The 14,924-nt window shown below is 39.8% G+C and overlaps 1 protein-coding gene across 3 annotated transcripts in view; it reads right to left on the bottom strand.

Annotated features, from left to right (window-relative positions):
• LOC109421116 (chloride channel protein 2) overlaps positions 1–14,924 on the bottom strand; it is a 349,200-nt gene that overhangs the window by 286,751 nt on the left and 47,525 nt on the right. For 2 of the 3 annotated variants that reach the window (XM_062846999.1, XM_062846998.1), the window contains exon 2: positions 1,880–2,225. In XM_062846999.1, the coding sequence (XP_062702983.1) occupies positions 1,880–2,020 (141 nt within the window). In that variant the 5' untranslated portion in view covers positions 2,021–2,225. Of the gene's footprint in view, positions 1–1,879; positions 2,226–14,924 lie in introns of those variants that run through there. The other variant, XM_062847003.1, reaches the window with a different exon arrangement.

The following is a 14,924-nucleotide window of genomic DNA, read 5'->3' as shown; positions in this document are numbered from 1 at the left end:
GAATCACTCAAACAGAATGATATTCCCTCAACTGTGGCTGTTGCCGATGATCCGGTTCTTCACACTGAAGTTTGCTAAAGTTGGAAATTTCGTAATGTCTTTGGTTTCACTATTTTCACTCAAAGTCCTTCACTACTTCCACACACTTTTCCAAAGACTGCGCCAATAATTAGAATGCTGTCTAGCATTCGATAAAAAAATAATTTTATTCAATTAAACACTAAGTTACAACTCACGATTAAGACTAACTTATTCTAGACACTGAAAGTGGCTTTTATAAACTCATTATGTCAACTCAGCAAACCTATCCGCCTGGTGACTGTTCCTATGTGGGTCCGTCGTCGATCGGATGATCGGTCGAATCGATTAATGCGTGTCATCAGTTTATGCGTTTGCCAAAGTGCAATTCCTCATAGCGCCTGCTCGTTCGTCCAATGTGGCATGGCGCCTTACTTTGTTGTTGCTATGTCGATGTTGCCACCCTGGTGTTTCTATCTGTGTTGGTGTTGGGGTTCTGGGGCCGGCTTCCTCCTAACGTATATGTTGAACTGCTTCTGTTTTTCTTAAAAGCAAAGTTTAGATAAATCAATATATAATAAATGAACTATTGTTGCAAGTGGAGTTGAAGTCGTTTCGTCAGAACTTTCGTCCAAGTTTTTTTTTTTAAACCATTCCATCGGTCTTGGAGTAATATCTGTGAGAACCCGTCAGATAAAATCTCAAGAGAATCATGCCAAAGGCGAGTGAATTGTAGTAGAACTTTTAAAGTACTGGGAAGTACCTAAGTACCCTCTTAGTCTCTTCATGAATTTCTTCAGAAAGTTAGTTTGGACTTCCCACAGTATTTTCCTGGGATTTTACAGGATTCCTCCGAGAATTTGTCCAGTTATTCATCTAGGAATAGAAGAAAGGAATCCCCAGCATTTTTCTCCAATGTTTCAACAGATAATTTTCTTTAAAACATCAGACAATTGCAAAGTAATCTCTTATAAATTTTGGAGATGAATTCCAGGAAAATTCAAACACGATAATATCAGTAGAGAATTGATTTTAGCCTTATTGTATACTTTCTTACTAACATTTCAAAACATCCTTATAAATAATGCAGGGGCATCATTTTTTTAAATCCTTATGTTCATTTTTTGAAAACTTTGAGTCTGGAACTTATAGCTTCAGATGTCTATTTTTTCTCTTGTATTATTGTTATTTTTTTTTAATTTAGGGCTTTTTTGCATTATCTATGTTTAACAAATACGACAAATATTTACGTCAAGAGAGTTAATAAAAATCAGTATTTTTCTTTATCTTTTTGCTATGTTTACGGTTTCCAACCTCTATTTAAATATATATAAATCGAGTTACTGAATCACTGAAAAACTGACAATGTGTGTTATGTAAAACTCTGTCCCGCATCAGAGCAAAATATATCTGGTCACTTTAGAGTAAAGTAAACTAAACATGCTATTAATGCTTTAAGATTTTGAATTTCCAATATCAAGAAATTTGATCGTAGTTTCAAAAGTTTTGGCTAAGACTTTAGCTGAAGTACCCGTCAGTTAATGTCCAGCAATGCTAATTACCCAAATTTTATTAGCATTCATTACCAAAACTGTGTCAGTTTGTGCGACGAACCGTGTTCAGTTGAATGAATGGATTACACAGGTACGCGACAAAAATTGATATACAAGCTCTAAATACGATAAAATCACGATCGACGACGGCGCAAATATTTTCTCGATAAATAGTCACGAGCCCACCCATGTCGGCTTGTTAGGCACTCTGCATGCGTCTGATTGGTTTGATCTCGTTAGCGATATCTTCCGGAACTACATTGTAATCTGCGGCATAATTCAGAGGACAAATTTGACCAGTCACTTACCAATGTGTGCGTGTATCCCAGGCCGTCCTCTTCGTCGTCCGTATCGATGGCATTTTGGCTCGGGAGCGGCTGCTTTGTGGGGATGATTTTCGTTGGAACCTTCAGGAGGCTCATCTCCGTGGTTGGCTTCCCGTTCATCATGCTGCAGGATGCCGGGGGGTTCCGGCAATATCACATCAACTTGGTATTCACACCACTAATTAGCGCTTAGCGGCAACTTCTTTCAACTAATCACGGTATTGGCACTAGTTATCACGTGTTAGAACATGCTGCAGTACACTGTGTATTCTTCGCAAGCTCACTTTAATCACATCTACCCACGACCTCCATCATTCATGGGGATTTCCTGCGGAAGAGAGAAATACAACAATTTTGTATAATTTATTGATGTAATTTGCGAAGAGATGTTACATAGGTGCATGTTTATGCAAGAAATAAATATCTATGCTTATTAGACAGGGGATCACGCAACGGGACCCATCACGTATATCTCGATTATCAATAATGCACATATTTATACAAAAAATAACGAACATGTTGTCGATAGATTCCCTCACGATGCATGCCAAAATATGGAACTAAATATGCAAATAAATTCAAATGCAATAACGCCGTTTGTAAATCTTCATAAGTGTGCAAGCAGGCCGGCTAATCGGAACCGACGTGATAATAAAATAAATCAATTGCTTGCGGGGGTGAACGGAGTTGTGGTGGCTAAGTTTGCTAAGCTGGTAGCCAAGTACGATTTTCTAATTAGCTTTCACATGTGACAGTGCCCATATAGCCGAGGCGGTAAACGCACGGGTATTCAGCATGACCATGCTGAGGGTGACGGGCTCGATTCCCGGTCGGTCCAGGATCTTTTCGTAAAGGAAATTTCCTTGAGTTCCTTGGGCATAGAGTATCTTCGTGCCTGCCACACGATATACACATGCAAAATGGTCATTGGCAGAGGAAGCTCTCAGTTAATAACTGTGGAAGTGCTCATTGAACACTAAGCTGAGAAGCAGGCTTTGTCCCAGTGAGGACGTTACGCCAAGAAGAGGAGAGAGGAGAGGATGTGACAGTGCTCTGCTCACCCATATAGTTACCTGGAAGTTGCGTCGTCGTCGTTCGAAAATCCCGTTCAATGGGATTTTGCGACGAGAGTAATTCGTGTGCGCACGCTATCTCGTCAGTACACTTGCGAGCAATGTCGATAACAGTGATTGCTGATAGTGCTTGTTAACGGATTAGAAGTGGTGGAAAGACTTAACGTATCTATCTTTATTGGTGATACATTGCTATCAAATTTAAAAGAACAGTTCGAGAGATTAAAAAACAAAAGGTTCGCCAAAACCATTACAAGTTATGAATTATTCTACTCATGTGCATTTTACCAGCAACCTTCAGTTCTGTTTGCGCCAGTAAATCAATTGCACCCTTCAAGCTCAAAACACCATACGACAAATTATTATATAACCGACCATCAAGCAGCGGGTATCGCTCCTTTATACAGTCAATTGTTTCCCATCGATAACGAAATCCATTCAGATTGGGTATGTGCTTGGTTTTACTTGGCACGTCCAATAAACGCAACTACGTGGACTTACATTTTGCATGCAAATTTCAACGCGAAATAAAATCAAAAATTCAAATCAATGAAAAACAACTTATTAAATGTTGCATCAACTGAATCAGGACCATATATCAAAGCATTTATCAATTCCAAATCTATTAATTTATAAACTGAAACGAATCAAATTTGAAATAGCAAATATTTTAAATTGTTTTGACGAGCGAATTTTACGATTATCACTTCCAGTAAACCAGCTACAAAGAATCAGTCTCGTTTGCCATCGATCAATCATTGATGTTGTTATCAGATTGAGAACCGCAAGGCAGGGAGCCAGAGGCAGAATAATAGTCTGGTAAAGAACGACTGATGCCTTTTTGAATTATCAAAATAACTCCACCATACCTCTTGAAACCATTGATAATTGCCTGACATAGATAGGCTTTGACCATGATACGATTCCGGAAAGTTGAGTGCTAATAGGGTATGTGTGCCATCAATCATCTCACGCTCCCATATTCATCCTATTCGAAAACAAGCGATTACGGCACCGATTGATTCCGTTCTTTTTGTTTTCATGGGTGCTCACTTCTAACAAAAAATACAAAAATAAGAAACAAAACAAACAGCGCCTCAATCCTTTGTTTTTCGTAAGATGAAAATGGGAGCCGCATGCTTAATAAGGGAACCAATACCCTACAATCATTACAATTTTATTGGATATTAGCTGGCAAAATATTGAAAATGGTTTGCAGATCTGACTTAGTAGCATTTACTACTACTTTACTACGATCAGTTCTGAGCAAAGCTGAAAAATTCATTTCGTCATAGGGAACTGGAACAATCTTGGCAGGGGTCCTATTTTGGACACTTTTTTGCTATAACTCAGCCAAATCTGAACCAATTGCCACAATTTTTGGAACGCGATGAGAAACGTATAGTATCTAGCCGTTTACGAAATTTCAAGTCAATTGGTTTGGAATTGACTGAGTTATAGCGAAGAGTTTCCAAAATACCGGCCGCTGCCCAAGTGTTTCGCTACCCTATCTAGATTCAATCACCTACACCTCATTTTAGAAGCTGAACCTGAAAACATGGTAGGTATATGAAAAACTTGTGTGGTTAGACCAGTTCTGCAAGAAAGTCACGGAGAAAGCGCTATTTTTCGAATATTTAAGGTAAATGTCACGGACTACCTTCGAAAAATGCCAATGTTATTCACGGTGAATATCAATTGACATTTTCCAAAGGTAGTCCGTGACATTTACCTTAAATATTCGAAAAGTAGCGGTTTTTCCGTGACTTTCTTGCAAAAGTGGTCAAGCCGCACAAGTTTTTAAAATGCCGTATTCTTAGGTTCACAGAGGCGAATGACCTAAGTTAAAACCTCTTTTTAATAAATAATAATAATAATAATTCTTGAGGCGAAACTGGATCCATTTCCTCACTTTTTGGTTTTTGATTTTTTATAAAATAACAAAGCAAAATTTTCAAAATCGGTTTTCGTGCACATGTAGAGTATGGATCAAGGTATCTCCTGATTTTTTTTCCTGGTGGAAAATGTTTTTCGTTATTGCAGAAACCATTTTTAAACGAAATAACACAAAAAATGGTTTCTGCAAAAATGGAAAACATTTTACACCACAAAAAAATTCAGAAGATACCTTGATCCATACTCTACATGTGCACGAAAACCGATTTTGAAAATATTGCTTCGTTATTTAATAAAAAATCAAAAACCAAAAAAATTAGGAAATCCTTCCAGTTCCGCCTTAAGTTCAGCTTCTAAAATGAGATGTAGGTTGTTGAAAACTTCTGTTAACTTGGCTTTATTTCGTTGTTGATGCTACGTCGCCATGAGCCTCTGGGTCTGCCTCTGCTGCGATGCCCTGCTGGGTTCCAATTTAACGCTTACTTGCAGATTTCGTTCCCGTTCCTGCATAGAGTGTGGCCGACCCACCTCCACTTTCGCTCCAGAATGTCTTTCGCTATCGGCTTTTGATGACTTCGACGATGGAGCTCCACGTTGGAAATCTGATTGTGAGGTCACCATACACGAATTATATACCGCAGGCATGACCGTAGGCATCTATTGATGAAGGCCTGGAGCCTTTCAGTGTTCTCTACTGATACACACCAAGTTTCACTGGCATACAGCAGCACAGATTTCACGTTTGAGTTGAAAATATTAACTTTGGTGCGTTAACGAATCTGATTGTATTTCCATACATTTCTTACACTAGCAAAAGCAGCCCCGCCTTCTTAATTCGCCATCGGCCCCCATTTGACTGCCAAGATATTGGAAGCATTAAACAGTTTCCACTACTTGCCCCGCTACCGTAAAGCTGGAAGGGTGGACCTTGGTTACATCCAACGACTTATTCTTGTTGGCATTGATGGTGAGACCTGACGCCGAGGACCAGGATCTCGTCAATTACTATGATGAACAGTACCGATGACAGTATATTATATATCCTTGCCTTCAGTGTTGCAAAAAATCATCTCATTCATTTGTAACCAATATATCTTTTCAGTCATTTTCCCTTCCAGTCAAGTTCGAAACGATTTCATTCAATCAGAGCACCTATCAAATGAGAAGCGAATCCTTGTCAATTTAATAAACTGTCACTCGCATGGGTAGCTGGGCACGAAACACGAAAAACCCTGTAAAATTTCGCCGGACTAAAAAATATCGAATGTCGGGTCAAAGTTGGGTGATTTTTTATCGAATGCTGGGTCACTGTTGGACCAACATCGAACAACTATTCGGTCTTTGTTGGGTTTGTTGGCCAAAATAAAAATAGGTGGATGATAGGTTGATGTCGGATTTGACGTCATCAATGATGGTAAAAGCTTTAAATCTACAGCACCATAAATTTTGCTTTCTAGCTGGGGCTCAATTAAATGATATGTTTCTAGACCGAGGCTGGAGCTGTTGCCAATTGAATGATCAGAGGCTAGTCAATTGATATTCCGAAGGTAAATGGAAAAATGAGTGATTAACTATCTCAATTTCTGCTTTAAATATCGATTAATACTAACACTTCGCAACACTGCTTGCCTTACTTCAACGATAACCCGAATGGGACACCGTTGTGCAGTACTCTGTACGAAAATGCCTCGTACTGTGCTTCAATGAGGTAGATGCTTTTCTCAGAGACACCCTTGAGCCTGAGGGATCCCCACATAGATTCTTGATTGAGACGGTCGAAAGCTTTTTCGTAATCCATGAGCACCATGTAAAGAGACTCTTGAAATTCATTGATTTGCTCCAAGGTGAAACGGAGCGTGACAATAGTATCGTCCGGCACGGAATCCTGATTGCTACCGTCGAAGAGTTGCGTCAATATTCTCCTGAATCCGGTCAAGGATCACTTTACAGAGGACTTTGAGAGCGATACACAGTAACATAATACCTCGCCAATTATCGCATACAGTCAGGTCATCCTTTTTGGGTACGGTTCCCATATATAGCAGAATAATTGACGCAACAGTTGTGCAGATACTATGAGGTCAGATTTGAGCTGACCTCGGCTGATATGCGATCGACCCCGGGGCTCTGTTCGATTTCATGCCGAAGATGGCTTCTTCTATGCACTGCAATGATGGAGCTTCAGTGTTGACACATGTAATGCGTCGAACCCTTGTCGGATTGAATTATGCTAAGGTGTTGGTGGCGTAGCCGACACTTGAAAAAGGTTGCCAAAGTATTCGAATCAGCGTTTTCACTGGTCAGCCGGGTCGGTTAATAACTTCCGGGCGTGTCTTTCACGAGCATCGTAGTGTTCATATTATTCCCACTTAAACGACGTGAGACATCGTGGAGGAGACAAAATTTAATGTTACCGGTATTTGCGGCTTTCTCGTCCACGCTCTTTGCCCCTTCTACATGAGCGTTTCGCTTTCTTATCCAGAGACGAATATTAGTGCTGACGGGCTACGGCTTTGGCTCCTCGTGTTTTCGCTCGCTCTATGGCGGCTTTGACGTTCCTTTGCTTCTTACAGGGATGCAAATTTTGCGACAGGCCTTTATGGTTGCGATATTTTGCTTTTTTTATTTTCCCCGATTTGGTTTACCCGTTGTTGCCACGGGAGCGAAATGAAAAAGGTACACGCAACCTGAGATTGGCAGATTCTAATACAGTTGGGTATGAAACATATACAAATATTGTATTAGGGCCTTGCAAATACAAAAATTGGTAGGTGGCAGTATACCAAAAATTGTATTGGCTTCCTAGAATCTGGAAAAGGGAAATTTCGCATGTGTGCGTGTGCTCTGTCGCACTGGTTTCTCATTATTTGTTCTATTTTTAGACTGATCATGGCAGCAGCGGCGGCATCAAACACCAATACATGTTAAAAAGAAATACGGCCGGCGGCGGGAATCGAACCGAGGCAGTGTAATGGTGATTCACAGTACCCTGCGCTCTAACCAGCACGGCTACAACTGCACATGGATAGACACGAGGCTGAAAGCCATCATCATCAACACAAACGTGGCTTGGTGATGGAAGTGATACAGCCGCCACACTGCACAATGGGTCCAGAGCCGTATTTGCGAAGACAAAACTGTTTAAGCTTCAGCTTTAAGTTTTAAGACACATATTGTGTTTTAGAAAGTTTATTTTCAATTGTTGACCCTATTCCCTATTAATGTTATGTTAGGGTGGTTCGTCTGGTTAAACTGATTCAAAAATCTGCTTTCTAATAATTTTATGTGCGATGCCATGATGGATGGTGATGGATCGTTTAATTAGAAATTCCACCAATAAACGGCAAATTTTAAATTTCATATATCTCAGGACTCTCACCACTTAGAAAGTTGGTGTCTTCGACAACGTTGTTAAGGCTTACAGTTATAATGGTCCACTAGGCGGCGCTAGTTACACATTTGCTAAATCATTCAAATGATTGATATTTTTTCGTGAAGTAATCAACAAGCTGTAAGTTTGTTTTCTTTGAACGTGTCTAAGTCAAGTCAAAGGTTTTTCAAAGAGCTATGTATTAGTCATAATTGTGCAATGTCGCATTTCATTCGGTTCACTTGATCCAGAGATATAGCAATTAAACGAAGAACACTCAAATATGAACTACTTTATTAGAGTTGCTCCAATTCTATGTAAAGTTATCCAATCGAGCCCAAATTTGTACCGTTTATAGCTTACTAGTTGTGCAACTGGCACGAAAAATTTGAGAATATTTGGTGCATTTTTGAAAAAGTTACAGCTTGCTGAATATATTTGAAATAATAAATAAAAGTTGCATGCTTCAATTAATTCGTAACTAGCGCCGCCTACTGACAGAACCTTGAACCAATCAGCTAATCAACTGAGCGGCCGTAACCAATCTAACAACATTGCCGAAGATATCAAATTTCTATGTGATCTGAGTCCTGAGATATATGGAATATAATATTTGTTTGCTCACTAGCGCTGCCTTGTGGTGGAATTTTGAATCAAGCGGCTCATCATTTGTTAGTTCTTGACCAGCCAAATAATATTGCCGAAGACACCAACTCTCTAAGTAACCAGGATGATGAGATATTTGGTATAAACATTTCATCAGTGTTACGTCTGTTTGTCTCTGGTATGACAGATATCACAGACAGCAAGACGTAGCACTGGCGAAATTTCCGTACCGTACATCTTAGCACCATGATTACATAAATATTCGGTATACTTGGCAAAGTTGTTAGGCCAGCCAAGGTTTTACTGGTGATGGGCCGTTTGATTCAAAATTCCACCACTAGGTAGCGCTGACGATAAATTAATTATTATATTCCATATATCTCAGAACTCTGATTACTTAGAAAATTGGTTTCTTCGGCAATGTTGTTTGGTTTATTAAGGCGTTTCAGTTGATTAGCTGATTGGTTCAGGATTCTGCCAGTAGACGGCGCTAGTTGCAAATTAGAAGAAGCATGTATCTTTTACTTATTATCTCGAATATATTCAGCAACCTGTAACTTTCTATAATATGTAGGGAATATTCTCAAATTTTATCTGCTAGTTGCACAACTAATTAGCTATAAATGGTACAAATTTGAGCTCGATTGGATAGTTTTACATGAAGTTGGAGCGACTCTAATAAAATGTTTCATATTTGAGTGTTCTTCGTTAAAGCGCTATATCTCTGGATTAAGTGAACCGAATGAAATGAAATTTTGCACATTTATGACTAATATATAGCTCTTTGAAAAACCTTTGACTTGACTTAAATATGTTCAAAGAAAACTAAATTACAGCTTTTTGATTGCTTTACGAAAAAAAAAATTCATTTCCATAATTTTGCAAATGTGTAACTTGCGCTTCCTTGTGCCAAAATTGTGTGGACCATTAACTGTAAGCCCTTGACCTACCAAACAACATTGTCAAAGACACCAACTTTGTAAGTGACCAGAATTCTGAGATATATTAAATTTAAAATTTGCTTGACCTCTAGCACTGCCTAGTGGTATATACAAAAGCATGCTAAGTTTTAAAAATTGCCTAAAACATTTTTAGCCAGTTGTATCCTTTTATAAAGTCCACCAAAACTATTTTGATTACTTGTTCCTCAACGAGTTTGATTTAATTGGTGCAAATTTGGGCTTGATTGATTATTCAACTTTACACGAAATTAGAGCCCTTCTATCTATATCTAGTTTTTGACTTCCGTTTATCAAATTACTGTATTTTAGGACTAAGCGAACCGAATTAAATTAAATTTTGAAAGTTTATGACTAATGTATTGGTCTTCATGTATCGTTGGACTCGACTAAAATATGACCAAAGGCAAAAAAGTTGCAATTTATTGAAAACTTTTCGAAAAGTTGTAATGATTCGAATGTTTTATCCAAGGGCTGAAAGTCTCTTTAATAAAGACAAATCAATCAAATCAATCGAATGTTTTATTTTTGTAAATTTGCTATAACTTTGTAAAACATTCTGATATTGTATAGAGAATAATTAATCAGCAGATTTTTGGATAAGCCACACTTGATTGACCGTAATCATTTCACAATAATGAAAAAAAAAAAGAAATGGCAGAACTTGGCAGAAACATTTTTGTCTTCGTAAATACGACTCTAGACCCATTGTGCACTGAAAAGCCCGCATCCAGCAGGTTGCTGTTTGCAAGTGGAAAATTCCATGTAGACAATAGGACGCGAAGCTCAGCAGCGAAGCGAAAGTTATTTTTAGACGCAACCCGGTTCAACTTCTCGGGTTTGAATGGAGGTGTTTGTGTGTAGTGGTATGGAAGCTATGAAACCGTGTAGCGCATCTTAATACAACGAATGGATTATGATTTATCACATTTTCTGTACGTTTTTAATACATAAATTGGTAGAAAAGGCATATCTCAATTTTTGGTAGCTTTTCTTGTTTTGCGTGTACTCACACTCGTACGGAGCGTGCTGAAAGCGAGAGCTAAAAGGACCAAATTTTCATTCAATTTTCTGTAGTTGAGTGTTTTTATCCGTGGTAGCGTATAGGGTAAGAGTGAGTACTACTCACTCTTACAAGCCACCTCTTGAGGCGAATGGCGTGTCAGCATGAGTAGTGCGAGGATGATTAGGAATAAAAATTGTTTGGGACACTCACGAATGGAGCTCTCGGACTCTTTCAGTTCTCACATAACTGAAAACGACCGCCGCAGTCATTCATTTTCGGCAGAAAAACAGGCACTGAGACTGATACTTAGCAGCCCTGACTCCTTTATCTTCCTCCAGGTGTCATCTGTGATCCAATCCATTCGCTTGGTGCGTATCTCATTCAAATTATTCTCGCCGGTGGCGATGGAGGCGTTCTTGATAGCACTCACTTTGATCTTCTACGCTTCCACTTTTTGGAATATCCTCAGCACGGTTCTGCAGCTTCTAGACGAAGGACCTTTTCACCGCAGCGCCTATAAGACAGTATGTCAAATAAGACAGTAATCACCATGTCAATGTTGCCACAAAACTCTGCAAACAGCTCTCCGTTTTCCGTCCCATGACGTGCTCATAGTCCGAGTTGTCGGAACCAACCTTCGCGTTGAAGTCGCCCATGAGGATCTTGATATCACCATTCGGAATCTTATCCACGAAAGCATTCGGTTGGCTGTAAAGGTTCTCTGTCTTGCATTTCAGCAGCATCGCGAGGCGCGTAATATTGGATCATAGCAAGGTTTCGATCCCGTGTTCTGAATCTGGCCACAATTATACTTTCATTAATAGGTTCCCACTTCATGAGCGCAGCTGAGCGTTGAGCAGGAAATCAGCTCCACGGTGGCAAGGAGCGTTCTCACCTCAAAGTATTGCAGAATGGCAAAAGGTGAATGCCACCATAACAAATTGCAAATGTTCCAAAAAAAAATCAAAAAGCGCTCCATAAAGAATGAACATATGTTCCATGAAAATGTGCAATGTTACTCATAAATATTTGAAAACGTTCCATACCTTAGAGACAATGTACCGGTAACACATAAAATTTTCTCATTAAAAGTGCAATTTTGTACCAATAACTAACACAAAAATGCTCCATAATAAAATCCAAATACTCCATAAAAAATGCAAATGCTCCATAAAAAAATAATACTGTACCCATTGTAAGTTGAATATTGTTCTATAAAAAAATCAAATGCAGTTTGATAATACTTGTGGAACATTCATCTATATTCTATGGTGCAATTTCATTTTTTATTATGCAATTTGATTTTTCTATGGAGCAATATTCAATTTGCTATGGGTGCAATTCTAATTTTAATGGAACATTTGTATTTTATTATGGAGCATTTCAGTATCATTTATTGGTACAAAATTGCATTTTTATTGAAAAAAAAATTTTTTTTATCGGTAAATTTTCAATAAAGTATGGAACGTTTTAAAATATTTATGGGAATTACTGCACATTTTCATGGAACATATGTTCATTCTTTATGGGGCGCTTTTTGATTTACTATAGAGTGTTTCTAGTTCATTATGGGTGCAATAAATAGGTTGCCAGTGCAGAATTTGACCCGACGCCAATCTATGTTCTCCAAAGTTCGGCCAACGGACTTCGCTCAGTATACAGACTGCTGGGCTAGGGTTAATACATTCCATGTTCCAACTCTTATCCGTTGTTTTGCGCTAAAAGCCATTTCCGTTGAATCAGTTCGTAAGCTTTCATTTTCGTTTACTGTAACGGTTGTTGATTTCCGGAACAGTTGGCCTTAGGTGCCCTATCCACCGTGGTGGGGCTGCCACCTTAGGTGTAGCTTCCGGTGTAGAAGAATTTCATACTCAGCCGCTGGGTTCCAGAACAGACGCTATTTGAGCCGCATCTAGGGTATCGGGATGCTTCGTTGGCATAGTCCCCTCGTTCGGCCTATCTCAAAATAAACCAAAAACTCAAACAAACACGCATAAGTGGATATCGGAAAAGCTGTGCGCCAAACAACAGTAACATTTCGTTTCAATTTTAGCCCTTTGGAGCATTAAAATTGAATGAAAATGTCACTTTGTTTAGCTTTTGTAGACGCCATGATTCTTCGGCTTAGTGGGTAGTCTATACACATGATAATAAATGGCATGTTTCTGGAACATTTCGAATTGACTTTTCAATAACTGAACATTTAATGTGACGGTCAAAGACGCTATTTTGAACTTGTGTATTTGTTTTCAACGAATAATAACTATTTTACAAATTGTATGTGGGCCGAATATTGAGGACATTTTTTTTCACTATGTACCCAAATCTTGGCCCATCAGTGAAGTGACGTCAAAAACAACGATAAAAAGACGTCAACAACATTTCTTGCGTAAGAACCAGAAAGAACGAATAGGAAAAAGATTTTGTGTGCGGTGGCTGTAAAAATATAACATAATAATAGAGTTGGGATGTTTTCGTTACTAAATTTAAAAAGAAGTTTAGTTTAAATGATTTATTTAGAGTTTCTTGAAAATTTGGCTCCGAAAATGTACTTTAAAAGTAAGACTGGTGAACAGATCGCGCTACAATATTCGTTGGTCAGTCGGTTTCCACGGTAGGGCGATGGAAGTGCGAATGAAAAATCCGGGATCAGAATCGCGCTACAATATTCGTTGGTCAGTCGGTTTTCTCGGTAGGGCGATGGAAGTGCGAGTGAAAAATCCGGGATCAGAATCGCGCTACAATATTCGTTGGTCAGTCGGTTTTCTCGGTAGAGCCATGCAAGCGCGAGTGTGGAATGCGGAATCAGATTAGCTTGAGAATTTTCGAATGGCAGACAATTTTCAGGTAAGAGTGATGGGGGTGCGAGTGAAAAATCCGGGATCAGAATCGCGCTACAATATTCGTTGGTCAGTCGGTTTTCTCGGTAGGGCGATGGAAGTGCGAATGAAAAATCCGGGATCAGAATCGCGCTACAATATTCGTTGGTCAGTCGGTTTTCTCGGTAGAGCCATGCAAGCGCGAGTGTGGAATGCGGAATCAGATTAGCTTGAGAATTTTCGAATGGCAGACAATTTTCAGGTAAGAGTGATGGGGGTGCGAGTGAAAAATCCGGGATCAGAATCGCGCTACAATATTCGTTGGTCAGTCGGTTTTCTCGGTAGGGCGATGGAAGTGCGAGTGAAAAATCCGGGATCAGAATCGCGCTACAATATTCGTTGGTCAGTCGGTTTTCTCGGTAGGGCGATGGAAGTGCGAGTGAAAAATCCGGGATCAGAATCGCGCTACAATATTCGTTGGTCAGTCGGTTTTCTCGGTGGGCGATGGAAGTGCGAGTGAAAAATCCGGGATCAGAATCGCGCTACAATATTCGTTGGTCAGTCGGTTTTCTCGGTAGGGCGATGGAAGTGCGAGTGAAAAATCCGGGATCAGAATCGCGCTACAATATTCGTTGGTCAGTCGGTTTTCTCGGTAGGGCGATGGAAGTGCGAGTGAAAAATCCGGGATCAGAATCGCGCTACAATATTCGTTGGTCAGTCGGTTTTCTCGATAGGGCGATGGAAGTGCGAGTGAAAAATCCGGGATCAGAATCGCGCTACAATATTCGTTGGTCAGTCGGTTTTCTCGGTAGGGCGATGGAAGTGCGAGTGAAAAATCCGGGATCAGAATCGCGCTACAATATTCGTTGGTCAGTCGGTTTTCTCGGTGGGCGATGGAAGTGCGAGTGAAAAATCCGGGATCAGAATCGCGCTACAATATTCGTTGGTCAGTCGGTTTTCTCGGTAGAGCCATGCAAGCGCGAGTGTGGAATGCGGAATCAGATTAGCTTGAGAATTTTCGAATGGCAGACAATTTTCAGGTAAGAGTGATGGGGGTGCGAGTGAAAAATCCGGGATCAGAATCGCGCTACAATATTCGTTGGTCAGTCGGTTTTCTCGGTAGGGCGATGGAAGTGCGAGTGAAAAATCCGGGATCAGAATCGCGCTACAATATTCGTTGGTCAGTCGGTTTTCTCGGTAGGGCGATGGAAGTGCGAGTGAAAAATCCGGGATCAGAATCGCGCTACAATATTCGTTGGTCAGTCGGTTTTCTCGGTGGGCGATGGAAGTGCGAGTGA

The sequence above is a fragment of the Aedes albopictus genome, chromosome 1 (genome assembly GCF_035046485.1).
Source record: "Aedes albopictus strain Foshan chromosome 1, AalbF5, whole genome shotgun sequence".
Lineage (NCBI taxonomy): Eukaryota > Metazoa > Arthropoda > Insecta > Diptera > Culicidae > Aedes > Aedes albopictus.
Note: the sequence above shows the minus strand (reverse complement) of the source record. Positions and strands in the feature narration are given on the sequence as shown.